The sequence below is a fragment of the Pectinophora gossypiella genome, chromosome 19, assembly GCF_024362695.1.
Source record: "Pectinophora gossypiella chromosome 19, ilPecGoss1.1, whole genome shotgun sequence".
Classification (NCBI taxonomy): domain Eukaryota; kingdom Metazoa; phylum Arthropoda; class Insecta; order Lepidoptera; family Gelechiidae; genus Pectinophora; species Pectinophora gossypiella.
This window is the reverse complement of record NC_065422.1, coordinates 6,167,590-6,187,324: the sequence shown is the minus strand read 5'-3', so window position 1 is coordinate 6,187,324 and position 19,735 is coordinate 6,167,590. Positions and strand designations below refer to the sequence as shown.

Here is a 19,735-nt window from a genome sequence, read left to right as displayed (position 1 = left end):
GGAGAGGGGTGAAGTAGCTGTCATTTTCTAAACTCGGTACATTTGCGCTATGGTACAATTTTTTTGTATGAACATTTCCGGCCGTGTATCTATGACAGATTTGACATAAATTGTCAGTGCCGTACCGATCCGTCACCAAACCTTGTCATCAAAATTTAAAGTAATCTAAATAATTTAAAGCTATCACTACTGCCACGCCGTGCCATATCATTACTATGGCAACCCCACAATTATTTTTGCGTGTGGCAATATAATTTTATATGTCAAATCAAGTGTCATACTCTAAATTCTGAGGCTCTTTGTTTTGTATGAGAGACGTTCGTCTGAAATAGGTTCTCTTAGTAGTTTGTGCATAGATAAAAAGTTCTCGCAAGGAGATTGTTTCTTAAAATCTTCAGCGCTTCACGTTTTGTTCATGCCGTCATATACACTTTAATTTGTTGTTTTCTTTCTAATTATAGCACGTACACATAAAATCTATTCACGTACACTATGTACGTAGTACGTACATCAAACTATACTACAATTTACAGGAAGAAAACATCTCGAAGTATGCAAACTGAGTGGCTCCGCTGGGGAGTATGCTCTCCAGCGAAGCCACTTTAATTTGTTGTTTTCTTTCTAATTATAGCACGTACACATAAAATCTTTTCACGTACACTATGTACGTAGTACGTACATCAAACTATACTTCAATTTACAGGAAGAAAACATCTCGAAGTATGCAAACTGAGTGGCTCCGCTGGGGAGTATGCTCTCCAGCGAAGCCACTTTAATTTGTTGTTTTCTTTCTAATTATAGCACGTACACATAAAATCTTTTCACGTACACTATGTACATGGTACGTACAGTAATCTATATCGTTTTCAACTGAATTGGAGGTGGTGGCCCCGCGACAGAGCATCACACATTTATGACAAACATACAGATTGCAGCAGGCTAATCGCCCGATTGTCCAAAAGTAAGATGAATCGTGCTTTGGAGGGCACGTTAAGCTGTAGGTCCCGGGTATTATTTACTTAGTCTTAAGTATGTAAAGGACTAAATAAGTATGCAGTCGTTACATGAGCCATGTCAGGTGCCTTTGGCGGCTCAATAATTAGTAACTCTGTTACGAGGTTTGATAAGATCGGTCGTGGATCTCACAAGCCACACGAGAGAAGATACTGATTTCATATTTTGTAGTCCCTGTGGCTTGCTTTTCAAACGGGGAACGCCGGAACGAACCCCGGTACCGGACTTTGCTCCAGAGAGTTATTAATCACTAACACAGTTGGACCATTATACATAGACGGCGATAAGGCTCACCACCTATCACATTGATCTAACAGAAAGCTCAGTGTGAGTACTTAGTTCATATTGCGATGGATGTACTCTGACTACCCCATTGGGATATAGTCGTCAGCTTATGTCATATTATAATGTTATGTTATATTTTGTACGTATGTAAGTAAAACCTATAAACTCAAAACTGAAACAGAAAACAAGATTTGCATTTAGCAGGTGTATTATGAAGGCGTGTAGGCCGCGCGTGCCTTATCGCCGCGTCGCGAAGGTCGCTGCGCAAGCGCATACGACGGACTGCAATTGCAATAGAACGATCTCGTGACCTTGCTATTGTTGCGCACGGGCGATCGATGTACCTACTATAGTGGGCTAAGATTGCTGCTGATATTGGTTTTGACTTTGGATTTGTGACTACCTGCCCACAGAGTGTTAGTGACACCATATCGAATACTGAGGGGGATGTTTCAACTCATGATTCTTTGTTAATATCAAGTGGAATTCAGTTGCAAAAACATGTTCTTTTGTATAATTAAATTAAGTAGTTCAATAAGACAAAACTATATGAAGAACGAAGCGAAAAGAAAGCATGACATGTGATACACTTATTATAATATACATACTTACAAATTATTATTCGATATACATGTTATTATTAGAGACTCTTTCCTGTAGACAAACTGTGTGTTTAAACAGTTTTGCAGGGCATTGATAAGTTCCATAGTAATTTCGTGTTTTGACGTTTAGTAAAAAGTAACTGATTTGACTAGTCGGAAACTACCCTAATATATATTTCACTCGGATAATAGTTTTCTGTCCCAAACACTTTAGGTAACCTTCCTATTACAAAAAAGGGGCAAGAATGCATGACCACTTAAATGACTATTAGAGCCCTTCACATGGCCATCTTATCATAATCACTTTGTTTTTAAGTTTTTTAATGTTTTCAAAGTGGTTTACACTCTTGAGGTATTTTAGAAACGCTATCTGTTTGATGGGTTCTTTCGTTGGTACCTGGTGGACAGATTTTTTCTTCATAAGCAATGCACAGTTTTTGTTTAGCGAGATACGATCCCGACGACCCGATTACTCTAGCCATAGACGCAGCCAATCAGCTCGCGACACCAAACACTTCAAGACCCCGATACCGACCCCGCCGGCGTGGTCGACGATTTCGCTCATTCAGAGCTTATCGCTATCGACCCACTAGGGCCGATTAATTCTTTCAAATATTTTTCCTCTCAGACGACGCCCTGAGCCGAGGTTCGCGCCCAAACTGGGCACCCTCAGGCCTTTTGTCTTAAACGTTGTACCGGGTGAGAGCCTTCAGCGCTCCCCATTATTTGTCTGGCCAAGTAGTCAAAGCCATCTGCGGCAAATCTACAATAAGTCACGTCAAAAAATAAATGCTTAGCGAGACTGCGCCACGATTTGGCAAATTAGTTTCCAATGTGAGAGTGCTAAATATCCCTATCTGCTTTAAAGTAGTTTTATATACTCCTTAGCTAAGAATACGATACTCCATAATCATGCGAAGATCTTTTTTTTTTTCGAGTGATAGGCAAAGGCTTTCCCTTTCTCCTTCCACTTATCTCTAAATCGTGTGCATTCTGTTGCTAAGTGTTCTATAATGCTTCAAAGCTCCTCATTCTATCATCATAGTTGCGGCTACTTCTACCTTATGGCTTTGTGAGGTTATTTTGATTGAATATATAAGTGTTATGCTAAGATTTTGCACGCACCTTCACTATGGCAATTCAAAATTGCAAATGGTCATAACAAATAATGCGAATTACATAATATTTATTTTTTATTTTTGACGTGACTTATTGTAGATTTGTTGTATTGTAGATATTGTAAATTACATAATACACTCTCTCGCTCTCTCTCTCTCCTTGGCATTTATTATTACCATCTGCTGGTGGGGTCTGCCTTCTTCGTACTTCTCTTCCACTTCGCTCTATCAGACGTGTCGTTCTCAGAGACATTGCACATGCACAGGTCCTTTTTGACCACATCCGCCCATCTTGTTTTTGGTCGTCCTCTCAGTCTAAGCCCTGGTATGTTTGTGCCCTGGTAATTACATAATACACTACTACACTAAAAAGTCACTTTTCTTAACTTTTTCACTTTGCTGTTAGCTAATCTGTGGTAAGTACTATAGAATAACATACCTAACTTACGTCATCACCATCACCAGCCCATTAACGTCCCCACTGCAGGGGCACGGGCCTTCCCTATGGATGGATAGGGAGATCGGGCCTTAAACCACCACGCGGGCCCAGTGCGGATTGGTGGTTATTAACGACTGCTAATGCAACCGGGACCAACGGCTTAACGTACCTTCCGAAGCACGGATGAGCTCGAGATGAAAACTATTTTTTTTTTGTTCACCCATACTTAAGACCGGCCTTTGCGAAAGTTGCTTAACTTCAACAATCGCAGACCGAGCGCGTTTACCGCTGCGCCACCGAGCTCCTCACCTAACTTACGTAAGCACAACAAATTCCAGGAAACGTGTACCCAATGCGGAATGTTCAAAGGGCGTACAAAGACGCTCACAAGCGCATGCGCATCTAGCCGAACGAGGTCGTTCACCCCGCCACATGTCGCAGCATCCGAAGATGTTTGCTTCCTAATTCCCACGTACGTTACACCATCGTTATGAGAATTGGGGAAATGATAATGAAGTCCTATATGGTAATGTTTTGATTTGGAATTTAGACGTAATGTTGTAACAAAGGAAGTGCCTCTTCGGCCAAATGCTATCTGTGGCAAATCTACAATAGGTCACTTAAAAACAGTTCCTCTAGTTTAGTCTAGTAGTAGTTCTCATTTATCATCACTAATTTAAGAGCCACGCTCTTGTCGGTGTAGGGTTCTCCGTGCTACTTTTTTAGGGAAAAATACGGCAGTGGTTTCCCTCTTGCCTTCCGCCGCGCAGTACTCTGACGCGAGTGTGATAGTACCCAGAGTAGTTCTAGCCTACGAATCTCATAATACACACATCAGGCATGTGCTCTTCTCTTTCTTTCTAGAAACCAAAGAGGATATAATCACTTCGTCTAGAAATTAAACCGAGTGAACTGTCTTCTGTCAGTTGAATAAAAAAAGCCTAAATGAAATACACCGATTTTTATTGGCCTGTGCGGCCTGTACCTGTTATGTATATAGGATATTTATGTATGAGTTATGTTATAATTATTCCTTTTGGTGATAGTGATTATTAGTGGTAATGGACGGAAGGGACTGTAACCTGGAACCGGACAGAGGGCAGCAGTAACTGTCAGCGCTATTCAGAGGCGGAGAACAGGAGTCCTAGTACGGCTTTGAAATAAACTACTCCGTGCGCCATTCCACTCGCGTCAGACAGAGTACTGCAGGGGAGAAGGCAAGAGGGAAACCACTGCCTTATTTTCCCTAAAAAGTAGCATGGAGAATGCTGCACCGACAAGAGCGAGGCTCTTAAATTAGCGATGTGGTGATAGTGATAAGCTATCACGTTAGGATTGCTTTCTGAGGTCACCTAATAGAGAAGGTCCTTTAATTATGGACGCAAAAGACCAACACCCGTGTTCTAAGTGTTAACTTACTTCGTGGACTCCGTCCTCAGTTGAGACAACCTGCTCCTCAAGACAGGAAGAAGTAGAAGTTCAGATGCACTTTGTCCAGCAGTGAGAGAATCCAGCCTAGTAAGAAAAAGAGTAACGGCCTCCAAGTGACTTCAGATGTGTACTAGAATGATGCCCAGAGATTTTTTTCTGAGAAATAGCCTCTAGTAGTGGCATTCAATACAAAGCCATAATTTACGCTTCCTTTTCTGTAGGGTTATCCACACTAGTTCCCGTTTATGACGTCATTTGTCCCATGACCTATATGAGTCTTTGAACTTTATCCCGTTTGCTCTTTCTTAAAAAAAACATTTCTAAGTTTTTTTTTAATACAATCGTCAACTACTTCATGATGAAATGTTCATAGTAATGTTGTCAAGTGAAAAGCGGTACGCAGATTTTCTAATTCGGAACGATAAAAGAATCATGTCGCAAGACAAAGTAACTTACGTTAATGATAAATCGCGAAAAAAATGCCACACATGTGCTTTGCGCAGTCTTAGAATCCTTGAAAATGGGGACACCTGGCAACGCTAAATCTGCTAATTCTGCTCATCCGCTGAAGAACAATGTGGGGTGACAGCCCTTAGCGCTCCCCATTTGTTCGGTAAGTGCTATCTGAAGCAAACCTTACAATGACAATATGTCACGTCAAAAAAAATAAAAACATAATTAAAACCAAATGTTCAGTAGCATACAGAAGCCTTATGGACGTGTAAAACACATACAATACACGTATGAAATACCATTTATTTTTTATTTTTTTACCTTTGATGGGTTTGCTCTTGGCCCCAGACTCACCCGAAGGCATTGACGAAGCCTAAGATGGAGCTCGCCCAGAAGGTGCCCGTTCACTCTGGCCTTAAAGCACCCGGGTTATCTGCATTCGGAAATACAGAAAACGGCAAAGAGTTCCACACCCATACATACAGACAGAGCAAGGATTCTGCAGACATCTTGCAGCCATCCAGAATACAATAGAAGAAAATAATTTATAAATATATTATGAAGGAACAATTTCCCGGCCTTCAATAGACGGCTCTGGTATTTATCGTGACGCTATCTAACTGCGCAGTTACGAATGCACAAACGCATAGTCAAGTCAACGGTGCAATTACGTAAACAGATTGCATTATTAGGTATAAGTACACATATAAAATTCACACCAGTAATTTTTCTTATGAATTGAAGTAGGCAGACTAATTTTTTTTCATCGCGAATGTTTTCCGACTAACTTAATGCGATCATTAACCACAAAACACCACATCGTATTAATTTTAGATTATTCAATGAAGAAAGCAGCCATGTCTTTCACGTTCCCGCCAAAAAGCCCGTAGGCAGAATCGATATCGTTAGACTCTTAGGTTTTTTTTTTATTGATGTCCTGAAACAGAAGTGATGAGCTGTCAGGGTAATTTACAGGTAACCTTACCAGCTCATCGACTACAAGTTGTCTACTGCTTTACAGGTTGTACAGGACGTGATAACTTCGTTAAATACTTGCTTAAGTTTTTCTATTAATTTCGCCATACATATTGCTCAATCGCACCGATCGATACCGTATATCGCTTTATCTATTCTAACGTGATAATGTTCAAACAAAATATAAACGAACTAAATCTATTGTACCGCATAGTGGAACAATCACTATTGAATTTCAATCAATACAGCATTGACTTACTCCATCACACCACATACATTTTCAATTGTTTCAATAACTAAAGAGTTCAGTAATATTTAAATAACTTACCATTGTAACAAACTTCTTGGTCCAAACTTTTTTATACAATTGTAAAAGTAAAACGAAATCACAGAAACAAAATTTCGAACGAAAATTCGAACACGAAAACTAAAATGGCGGGAAATCTGTGCACCTCGCCGCCCATGCGCCCTACAAGCAGCGCGCGCTACGTTCGCGCCAATACTGACAGATGAGCGCATGCACTCCTCGAAACAGCTGATTTTTCAATCTTATACACAACAAATCATTTGAAACCTTATAATTACTCAAATAAAACTCCTTATAGAAATATTGCTTTTCCAAATGAAAATCAAGTGACTTTACACCTTCCGTCTACGCCTTTATGTTCTCTTTTGAACACTTCAGTGAAAAATACAAGTTTTGACGTAATTAATAAGTTTCAGGAACGCAATTCTTAAAATTTAAAACAATTTTAATTTTATAGATAAATTTTTATCCCTTATTTTGTCTGTTGTTAACAATAAAACAGTTATAAATTATTAGGGAATTAAAAGGTTACAAGGAAAACACATTCTTCTTATTATCTAATTTGGCTTTGGCTCGTAAATAGGTAAGGCAAAAGCTGAATAAGTAAGTATGTTTTTATTATTTATGTGTCATGCACTTGAATAAATAGAGGCAGCATCGTTTATGTATAAAAACAAATTCAAATAAAAGTCAGTAAATCCAGGTTTCCATATTTATTATACGTCTTTTTGATCGCTAGGTACCCTATGTTTCCTAGGGTTGAGTCATGGGAGATATTTCTTTCCCGTGACACTATAGTAGTGTGACGGGAAAATTAGCAATCTCCTTTGGCACTACTGTCTTACCCATAGTTGTGCTATGGTCTTACCCTAGCGGGCTCTTGCAGATTATGCTTTGGTAACAATAAAATTGATTACGCTTATGTAGCACCAGTTACACAATATCTATACGATAACCAAATTATCAATAAGTAGGTGTAATAAATCTTTCCATAGATAACAATCTTCTTCTATCGTGTGGGTTATGAGGTCGATTACCAACCCCATCAACCCTGGTGTCAGGGTTATTATTGACCCGCCATAGGCCCCCGACATGACTCATGTAACGACTACGTGCTTACATCAGTAAGTAGTAACCGGGACCAAAGGCTTAACGTGCCTTCAGAAGCACGGATCATCTTAATTTTTGGACAATCAGGTGATCAGCCTGTAATGTTCTAACCGAACTAGGTCAATCACAAACTAATTTTTATGTTTGTCCCCACCGGAAATCGAACCCGGCACCTCCGGATCGTGAGCACATCGCTCTACCACTGGACCACAGAGGCCAACAACAACAATTATAAATTCAAGACCCTGACCCATCCAGCCGGCGTGGTCCACGTCGATGATCTCCATTTGTCTAACCAAGTAGTTAATATCATGAAATATGTAATAAAAAGACTAATTTTGAATAGGCGGCGCTCATTTACTAAAGTTGCAAAATACAATAATCATATACGCAATAACAATAAAAGAATAATACGACTGCGTTTTGTACGTTTGTTTGTATGTTCCTTCTACGCAATAAAGAATTAGGTAATTGTAAAATGTAGTAAAACATATTGTAACGTCTGTTGATAACATGCTTCGGAGGGCATATACCTACTAGCCGTATAAACACCTCCCCCAACCCGCAATGGAGCAGCGTGATGGAGTATGCTCGCTACCCCCTCCGGTTGTCCGGAAGGCTTGTAGGACGTATATGGGCTGTTTATGTTATCTTTTGAAAACATAAAACACTGCTAACTTATATAATGTGCCTACCTATAAGTAAGTAAACAAAATGAATAATAACATTCGAAATGTTTACTTCGTAATTACGATAAGCCTGCGGTTTCTGTGTGAATCCACCTATTGTTTATATTTATTTATAGCACATTTATCATCAATTGCAATTGCCCGCTCCACTTGATAATGTTGATGTGACTTATCGGATGACATTTACCTAGAAGTGTTAGCCGGTACTTCTATGGCAACTCGTGTGATTATAACCCAGCTTCAGTTACTGCTGGGAGCACAGCCATGGAATAGAACAAAGTGGTTGGAAGAGTCAAGTGAGTGCAAAACGCGCGCTATACATACTTTTTTTTACCTTTGATGGGTTTGCTCTTGGCCCCAGACTTGCCCGAAGGCATTGACGAGGCCTAAGATGGAGCTCGCACAGAAGATGCCTGTTCACTCTGGCGTTGAAAGCACCCGGGTTATATGCGTTCGGAAGAACAGAAGACGGCAAAGAATTCCACTCCCTAATGAGCAAATATATGAGCAAATACCTACTTCAACTTTGCACTCCACTCGTCCGCAAACCTTACAAAACGTATTCAGCTCAGACCAAAAGCACCGGCTAAGCAGTCTCTTCTTCTTCTTGTCTTGTCTTCTTGTGGAACCGTCATCTGATCTTCCAACCCGAATAGAAAGCCAGCCCCACGTTACAACGCTTGGCTTAGAAAATACAATGCAGAGTAGACCATGAATTTGAAAACAAATGCGTAAAATTATTGGCCAGTGCTGGATTCGAACCTGCGACCTATTGCTGCGACTTCACAACGCAAGGCAAGCGTTTTAGTGGACTACCACGGTTTGTCAAAACAAATACAAATGTCACTCACAAAAAAATCCTACCAATAGCAACAAATTAACGTACTTATCTTAATTTTAGTGACACCGTAACGAAAACTTTCAAGGACAATACAGACCATGATTTTCAGTTAATATCAATTGAATTTTATTGCAAAAGTATGGAACTGAACACTGTTAAAAAGAAACGAAAATTTTCATGAATATTGCGACGGTCCACTTGATATGAACTCAGAATCATGAGCTGATCCCTCTTAGTATAGTTTGGTGACAGCTTTTTTTTTTTTTTTTTTTTTTAATTTTTTTTTTTTTGACGTGACTTATTGTAGATTTGCCGCAGATGGCATTAACTACTTGGCCGGACAAATGGGGAGCGCTGAAGGCTCTCACCCGGTACAACGTTTAAGACAACAGGCCTGAGGGTGCCCAGTTGGGCGCGAACCTCGGCTCAGGGCGTCGTCTGAGAGGACAAATATTTGAAAGAATTAATCGACCCTAGTGGGTCGATAGCGATAAGCGCTGAATGAGGGAAATCGTCGACCACGCCGGCGGGGTCGGTATCGGGGACCTGAAGTGTTTGGTGTCACGAGCTGATTGGCTGCCTCTATGGCTAGAGTGATCGGGTCGTCGGGATCGTATATTACGTCCTTCGGACGCCGATACTTTTCAGTACCGTCCCTAAGCGGAATGTACTCGGAAGCCGCAACTACCAGGGAATGGGTGACAGCGTACCAAACTTCCCCGACCGTTTACACCCTGTATTTGTGTTGGTACACCCTGTATTTTAATACCGAAGTAAACAAGTACTAACTAGATATTTATGTACTGTCTAACCATGCCCTAGATAATCGGATAACTGAGCTGGAAGGTCAACTAGACGATGTGACCACATACCACGCGTAACTTAAGTAAGGTCTAAGTACTATACCTAGACGTATTTATATTATTATATTAGATACAAAGACAAAGAGAGATACAGTTATAGGTAAGGTACAGTCATTAGCAATATAATGCACCCACTTTAAGACTCTGTTGCACTAACATATATGACATTTATACGTAGTGAGACTTACAGTTCAATTTGTCAAAAAGTTAATGTGACATGGTACCAAAGTGTATACATATTAATGCTCGTGACCGTACATCTAACATTTGTAAAATTAAGTACTTACCTACGTTAATTAATAAAAATAAACGCCTAATAATTAAACTAGGACATAGAACAAGAAATAATACTACTTGAAGAACGGCAACTCTCCGCATCCCCCAGCGGCTGAGCTAGGTTTTCCTCACCCCCTCGGTCTTACTTTAGTTTTCAATTATATGGCGCCAGCCGTCACACACACAGATGCGCGTGTACGATAAGGTCAATGGCTTTTGTCGTCTTTAAATTCTGTCGGATTATAGGCCAATGTATAATATTCCGAGTATTGTTTAAATTTCTGCGTAAAATTGACGTATGTTCCATGAACTCTATGCCTGTCTATTACCTACCCGTCCCTTTCCTTTTCGGCGGATAAGTAAATGACAGGTATAACTTAAAATAAAATTAGAAGGTGTGTACGGTCACGAGCATTAAAATGTTTTTTTTTTTGACGTGACTTATTGTAGATTTGCCGCAGATGGCATTAACTACTTGGCCGGACAAATGGGGAGCGCTGAAGGCTCTCACCCGGTACAACGTTTAAGACAACAGGCCTGCCTGAGGGTGCCCAGTTGGGCGCGAACCTCGGCTCAGGGCGTCGTCTGAGAGGAAAAATATTTGAAAGAATTAATCGACCCTAATGGGTCGATAGCGATAAGCGCTGAATGAGGGAAATCGTCGACCACGCCGGCGGGGTCGGTATCGGGGCATTAATATGTATACACTTTGGTACCATGTCATATTAACTTTTTTGACAAATTGAACTGTAAGTCTCACTAAATGTCAAATATGTTAGTGCGGCAGAGTCCTAAAGTGGGTACATTATATTGCTCATGACTGTACTGGAATTAGCGCCATTATACATCAATCGTTTAGGCATTTTGTTTCTTTTCGACTAAATTATTAATTAAACATTTTCCGGCATGTCCGTTGCAACATTTCTTTTTAAGATGAACTGCTACGATATGCCCTTTAGTAAGTAAACAATAGCTTTTACCTTCAAAAAAAAAGCTGGAGTGAACTTACAATCTGGCCCAGATCAACCGACCTCTTGTCCGTCTGCCCGGTCACGGTGTGCGGGCGACAACAATACTACGCGAGCTGCGCAAGCGCCGCCTATACAAAACCTACCACAAAAGGTTACAGAATGTCGGGAATGCCATGTCACTCGTTTAAATGATGGCCCCTTAAATAAAAAAGTAGGTTTAAGTCTACTTAAGTAACGCCATCCATATCCTAAAAGAAAATATACTTAACGTAGATATTTACATTCTTCTATCGTGTGGGTTGTGAGGTGGATTACTAACCTCATCAACCCTGGTGGCAGGGTTACTATTGAGCCACCATAGGCCCCTGACATGACTCATGTAACGACTACGTACTTACATCAGTGAGTAGTAACCGGGACCAACAGCTTAAAGTGCCTTCCGAAGCACGAATCATCTTACTTTCGGACAATCAAGTGATCAGCCTGTAATGTCCTAACCAAACTAGGGATCACAAAGTGATTTTTGTGATATGTCCCCACCGGGATTCGAACCCAGGGCCTCCGGATCGTGAGCCCAACCTCAACCACTGGACCACGGAGGCCGTTACGGAGGCTGTTATAACTAACTATTATAACTATAGTTATCAAGTAGATTGATCTAATAAATACTTACATATTATTTACATTTGTCGAAAAGGCGCTTATGTGACTTCCACTACTAATGAGGCGACGATTTTCACAATAGGATATTAGACTAGATCAAAGATAAAATATAAAATGCTAATCTGTAAAGAGAAGCTAGTCTAATAATGATCAAAAATCAATCTCATTTTACTTTTCGACATATTTTCGAATTTTATTTATTAAGTAACAATGAGTACGAGATTTGACTGCTTTTATTGATGACGTCACAGAACAGCTTTTCCAAGAAAACAACAAAGAAAGCTTTCGTTTTTACGTTTAGTAAGAAGTATCGTATTAATTATTATATTAACATATTATTTTCCCTTTCAAACAAATTAATAATGTTAAATTCCCGTTGTAAACAAAATGCAAACAAGTGTATTAATTTAAATAATTTGATAACAGAACCCAATGACCTTTATCCCTGAAGTCAATGTTCGCTTATCAATGCAACTGCGTTTCATACATAGGTAGGCACAACAAACTTGTAGGAATGCCCTGACCAAAAAAGGCCATAAAAGGGCCTTACCTCACTATGACACCATAGTGGTGCAGGTGTAGAAGAAATAAAATGTAAGCGTATGACAATGTGTTGTATAAAGGGTACATCACAAAACATCACTTGATAATTATAATATGACCGACACTAAATATCTCCTATACTTAAAGGTTGCGTGGGAAAGATTGCTACTTAGCAATCAGTCCGCCTATTGTACTCTTTCTATTTCTCTTTTGTTTTGTATTTCCTGTTTGTGCAGTAAAGTATTTGTTATGTTATGATCGAAGCATACGCAAGAATTAAATACTTATACATAGCCTATATACGTCCCACCGCTGCGCATAGCCCACTCGCAGTCAAACAGAGGGGGTAGGTATAATATGCCTCCGCTACTACTATAAGTAAGTGTATTCTACTAAAACTTATACAAGTCACATCACTAAGTACCCTTCACGGAATGTGATACAAAATTCCTTTCAACACAATCTTATCTGAACGTGGACTCACTCTGTGAGGTCCGGCCTCAAACCTATTACCTCCTACTGTGCATCAGTTGTAAAATTCTCACAGGTTTGAACATTTTGAACCCATCCCTCCGTCGTACGGTTCCGCACGGAGTCATCCCGATTTAATTCGGATTTAACCAATTAGGAAATCCGATTTGTTATAGCTCGAAGGTTTCAAAATTACGAAGAGATCTTTATAAAGTTAATGACAGTTTTAATTAAAGAATGAATCGCATCGAAATTGGTGATTTGATGCAATCGATATCCAGTGCGTTATGGTTGTAAATGTTGTAATGATTTAGTAATATCTATTACCAGTACCTATGCTTTATTTTCAATTAAAAAATCTTTGAAGTGTGGAGTAAATAACATTAGTATAACTTTACTCCACAGTGAGTTTACGAATATTACTTCATGTCTGCGATGGTCCAGCAAAAGATGAAACGAGAGGTGAGGTGTGGGTACTTAGGGGTTGGATGTGATTATTCCAATTTTGGAATAAAGGTAATCGTGAGTTTACGTGTTCCGGCGATAAATAATACTAAACGAATAAATTACTTTATTAGTTAACTTTTTTTGACGTGCCTTATTGTAGATTTGCTGCACTTGGAATTAACTTCTTTGCCCGACAAATAGCGACAAAATATCTCACCCGGTAACTTAGTCAACCAAAGACTGACAACTCAAAACACAAATAAACATAACCACGTATAATCACGCCTAGATCTTGAAATACTCAACTCATGCTACTAAGAATAGATCCCTCTTCAAATTCCTCCTCCAAACGAGTTCCTTGGAGGATATAACAAAACATAAACACAGGATTTGAAGGTCGATGCCCTGTCTCGCTCTATTCGGAAACACGAAAACACGCAGTATTACTGTTTATTTTATAACGCGAGGACATCTACTTAGGTTTTAATAATACTTGTACTATAACTGTCTAGCTAGATACACAGGGGAGCGCCGCACAGTGGGCTGAAAATGAAGCTTCATAGACTTAGTGGCTCATGAAAATCAGCTTTATTTTTCGTTAAAGCTACACGATGACGTGATTCGTTTTCCATAATTTGATACTTGATTTTCATGAGCCGCTAAGTCTATGAAGCCTCATTTTCAGCCCACTGTGCGCCAGTCGAATCCCGGTACCGGACTTGGACCAGTGAATTTTTCATTTAAGTATGCTAACCAGTTGTCTCGACCATTACGGACGGCGATACGGCTCACCTCCTATTAAGTTTCTCTAACAAAAAGCTCGTTGAGACGTTAGTTATCTTGCGATGTATGTTATATTAAATAACAGGTAATTGGGTATTTTACAGGGTCAAAAATAAATTATACAATGCCAATCTACAAATAGAAGCCAGTCTATGATGTTCAAAAAACAATCTAATTTTACTTTTTAACTTATTTTCGAATTTTAATTACGAATTAAATAACAATGAGTACGACGTTTGAGCGCTTTTATTGATGACGTCACAGGATGGTATTCCATACAAACTACAAAGAAAACTTCCGTTTTGACGTTTCGTAAAAAGTATCTCATTTGACTAGGTTGACAAGTAGCCTATTCCGAACAACGTAATTTCATGGTGTAATTTGTGCCTTTTCTAGTCAGGGACAATGGATGGATCCGAACGTTCAAACTGCTTCATTACGCCCATAAGTACGTGTTATTAGGCAGTACATAAATATCGAATATATTATACACAACCAGCTTCACTTGTTACGTAACCAGAAAATACTTTAATACCAACTGTGAAGTTAAAATATGTGTAACCTAATTACGATAATGTAATTGCTTATGAAGTTAAAGAATTGGGCATGTGCGGCCACACCTGTCTTGGCAGTTAATTAGTCCACCTTGTAGAGAAACTACTTGTTTTCATGTAATTATAATGAGCATTTAATATTATGATAAACTGACATCAAAAATATAGGAAAGTATCATTAATAACTTTCCTTCGTAGACAGAACAATGGTTTTGGTAGACGAATACAAGTAGGTAGCTGTTATGCATTGTAAAGACTATTTAAAATTAATTAAAAAGTTCAGTATCAGGATGTTATGTGATATTATACAACTTGGTGAGAAGTTATCTACCAATATGTAATGTTGCTACGTAAACTATTTAAAACACCAGTTCAAAATTATTTTATGAACCTACTTACTTACTACTTTAACTGGTCTAATAGAAAGCTCGGTGAGGTGTGGGTACTTTGTTCATCTTGCGATGGATGTACCTCTGAGCAACCAATCGGGATATAGTTGTAAGCTTATGTTATTTGTCTTACTTAGTTACAATAGAACAAAACTTCATTTATTAATTAATTAATGGTAAGGTACATGAACAGGAGCTCGGTGGCGCAGCGGTAAACGCGCTCGGCTTGCGATTGCTAGGATGGGTGACCACAAAAAACAAGTTTTCTTCGTTTGCTTCGGAAAGCACGTTAAGCCGTTGGTCCCGGCTGCAATAGCAGTCGTTAAGAACCATCAATCCGCGCTGGGCCCGGGTGATGGTTTAAGGCCCGATCTCCCTGTCTATCCATAGGGAAGGCCCGTACCCCAGTAGTGGGGACGTTAATGGGCTGATGATGATGATGACATGCACACTTATTTCTGTTGTCATCTTTACAATACCTAATGTTAATCTCAACTGATACATCATTATGCTAATGAAGGTCACAACACTGTGCTCTTTGACAGATCTAACTCGTACCGCGCATGAAAGCTATTGTAAAGCGTTATCAATATTGAAAAATCACTAAAATGGCTACATCGAAGAAATTCATCTAAGAAAGCAGTATTGCTATTTGACATTCAATTGCATTGCTCACTTACTTTTATATGCGCAAATGTCAAATTGCAATATTGCTTTCTTAGATGAATTGCTTCGATGTGACGTTCTTAACACCCCTGATGAGCGCTGCAGATAGCACCATACTTGTTGCCATGTTTTGGGCCAATACTATATAGTAGATTGTTATTGTCTATTTTATATAATGTGTATTTTTGTTTTGACTGTTATGTTTATTAAATTGATTAAAGACTATTTATTAAGAAGATATTATATGTTATACTGTTACTTATAAATAAATTCAGGACTGACCATTGAAAAAAAAATATCCATACATTATTATTTATTGTCATCGGTACGGCAATGCAGGGCGGAAAGGGTAAGTCACAGGGACTGTAACCTGAAACCTACCAGAGGGCAGCAGTTGCTTCCAGTGCTATTCAGAGGCAGAGGACAGTAATCCTTGTACAGCTTTGGAATATACTACACTGGGCGCCATCCCACTCATGTAAGCCAGAGTACTGCGGGGCGAAAGGCAAGAGGGAAACTACTGCCCTATTTTTCCCTAAAAGAGTAGCATGGAGAATGCTACACCGACAAGAGCGTTGCTCTTAAATTAGTGATGAGAGGATATACGAGTACTTATTCGTATTTTATGGCCCCTCAAAATGCGGAACTAAATCGATATAAACAAAACCATCCTTTGATAAATTTTCCCATCCGTTGCATTTTGACCATTCACCTCCTGATTCGATTGCAGCTGCATAAAAACAAAAGATATCTAAACCATCCGTTGCACTCCCAAAATGCATCCCTTCTGTTTTGGATTCAATCAGGCGAAATAATGAATCCATATTGTTTTTATTTTTTTGTCATTGAGGTCAATGCCCTGGGACCACGTGTTTAGTTTTGGACACACGTGCAAGATTTCTTTGTCGACATCTTTGTGTCGTATTCTATTGAGATCGTGTTCTAAGTTCAAAATTTTGGGAGGGCTACTCCGGTTTACGCAGACAGAAATCTACTGAGTCGGCTTATTTTATTTTTTTGGAGTAGTAAATAGGCATTCTATTTTGTTTGCTATGTAAATATTTAAAATATCTATATGATTTCAATATTATAATATATTGTATAGTAATTAAGTTTCACAGCTGTGACCCTGTCTGTACCTACTACCCATTTTACTTGCAAAACTACTCAATTTTGTAATTGCAGGATGGATTTCTACCCGACTACGGCAAAGCCAAAAGGAGGGGTTATTGTTAACAATATACTTGTTATACATTAAGGTAGATACTACAAACGTATTGTGATAGGCAAACAATTGTAATCTATAATCTTTATAATCAGCACAAAAAGTATAAATATTTACTTACGATAACGAATACTTGATATCTCTTAAACCAAAACAAAATAGAATAGCCTATTCAATTCCTCTCCATGTCCGTATTCTAAACATGACCCTTCCTTATTTCACACTTCTAGAACCAGCACAATGTGATCAACCCTCCGAGAGGGACCTTAGATGGGTTTCATTCAAGAGTTCTTTAAGAAAGAAACCCATTGTGCTAAACTTACTCACATAGTAAAGGTATCGCAAGATTACATGGGAAATTGTCTGTTATATACGTAGATTATGTAAAAGATCGTAGGTATATCGTCTATATTCATTGAAATAAAAACTGTATTGATGGTAATTCCTGTGATTGTTATCCGTTGAAAAGGAAAGCGTTAGCTAATCGACAGCCATAAAATCTATGGAATACATAATTTTAGGCAGAAATTAAAAAAAAATCCCTTCCAAAATTTTATATTGGCCAATAATCTGACGGAATTAAGCTGACAGCACACGTCAAACGGATTTTATTTGAGCGATATCGCTCTATAATAACCTGGGCGAATAAAAATAGGTATTTGCCTAATTTATTCTTTCATTTTAAAATTAACAGTTGTCATTCATCCGTCCCTTTCCTTTTCGACGGATAAGAAAATAACAGGTTCTAACTGGGATTCTCTTAAAATGCATAAATGGTTTTGTCATAATTTTAATTATCATAACCCTATTCGCATAACGTTTTTATGCATAATAGTACTTTCCCATAATAAATAGGTATAACTTATTTTTGGACTAATATTTGTTGGTATAAATTTGATTCGCATATAAATAGGTATGCATAATTCTTTTTTTACAATAATAGTGTTTTGTCATAATTTTTACAAGGCATAACAGTAGGTTGGGGTGCGGCGGGGGTGGCCCTTGGGCCACCCCTATGCCGCCAGCATGTTTATCTTACACACGGAAAGTATACTGAATGATGACCAACAGCATGAAATAGACTCAAAAAATATAAAAAGTCAGAATCATGAACCAAATGCAGCCAAGGAAAAAGTAAGTTTCGGAAATGTTCAAAGTTGTGCCAAAACTTTTCTTATTCGGAGTATAGTTTTTATGCTTATAATACTTATGCTTATATGTCATTATTGTCATTATTATTATGCTTATGGTAGTTATGAGTTACAAAATTATGCTTAAAAAGTTATGACAAATTAATACTATGCGTAACTAATAATAGGACAAGTAACATTATGCCATGGTAAATTATTACATAAAAAAATATGCGTAAAAATAGAGAACCGTTCTAACTTAAAATGAACTTAGATGGTGTCTACAGGAATAAGCTCCATTATTTTATTTGTGTTTGACACTCATCGTAAGTGAAGTGCGGCATTGGTGCTAATTCCTGTAAATACCATCTAATTTTATTTTAAGTTATATCTGTCATTTTCTTATCCGCCGAAAAGGAAAGGGACGGGTAATCGACAAGCATAAAATTTACGGAACACACGTCAATTTTAAGCATAAATCTAAAACAACCGTCTAAAAATTTTCCATTGGCCAATAACCCGACAGAATTAAGTTGACAACACACGTCAAACGGTTTGCATACCAGCGAGATACCTTTTTGATTCGCCCGGGTTATTCATTCATTTACTAATTCTTCCTAAAATTAAGAGCTGGTCGATCATCCGTCCCTTTCCATTTAGGCGGATAAGAAAATGACAGGTATAAATTAAAGTAAAATTAGGAGGTGTCTGCAGGAATCGGGGCCATTATGATATTATTTTAGAGATGTCAAACTAAAGAAAATAAAGTTATGCCCGTCAGAACCATTATTATGTCCCATAAAGCCACTAAGTAGACATTAAAATTGCTCATTAGTTTTTCCATAAATTTTCGAATCATCGTTGACATGATGATTCGTGTAATTTGACAATAATTGTGTGTAATGCGCCCGTGGACAGTTCATTATCATATCACGACGTAGATTAGGCTGCGCGTGCGCTTTGGACGATGTTTCCGCCTGTAATGAGGTCGCAGTATCAACGTTTTGTTGCTCTTTTGGTTGATTTGTACACTACACTATTTAAGTACTACTAATTACACATATAAATTTACTCCAGTATGATCCGAAGCCCTCCATGGATATGTAGAACTGTATATGGTGTAAAATGAAATCCAACAGGATTGCGTTTTATCCTATCACGATGAACCACTAAAATGGTTAGGTTAGGTTAGGTTAGAACTGATCAACCGTTCATCATAATATGATCATTTTTTTTTTCAGTAATCTAAAGGGATCAGGCAGTCTTTATATTATAATCACGCGGCTTATGCTGAGTGAGGCCCTTTTATAAAGGACACCACCACCATCGTTGACCAGTCCATACACTCGATTGTTTGTGTTTCTTGTGTATGTTGTTGTTTTTTTATTTTTTATTATGTGTTTGATTGTAAGTTATGTGTTACTCCGTGTTTTTATTGTATATTTGTTGTTTGTTTTATATTTGTTGCTGTGGTGTCCCTTTATAATAAA

At 38.5% G+C, this 19,735-nt stretch overlaps 1 protein-coding gene across 1 annotated transcript in view; it reads right to left on the bottom strand.

The window, feature by feature from the left end:
• LOC126375587 (uncharacterized) overlaps positions 1–6,807 on the bottom strand; it is a 36,768-nt gene extending 29,961 nt beyond the window's left edge. The window contains exon 1 of the mRNA XM_050022588.1: positions 6,646–6,807. Coding sequence (XP_049878545.1) covers positions 6,646–6,648 — 3 coding nt within the window. The 5' untranslated portion in view covers positions 6,649–6,807. The remainder of the gene's footprint in view (positions 1–6,645) is intronic.
• Positions 6,808–19,735: the final 12,928 nt, after the last annotated feature.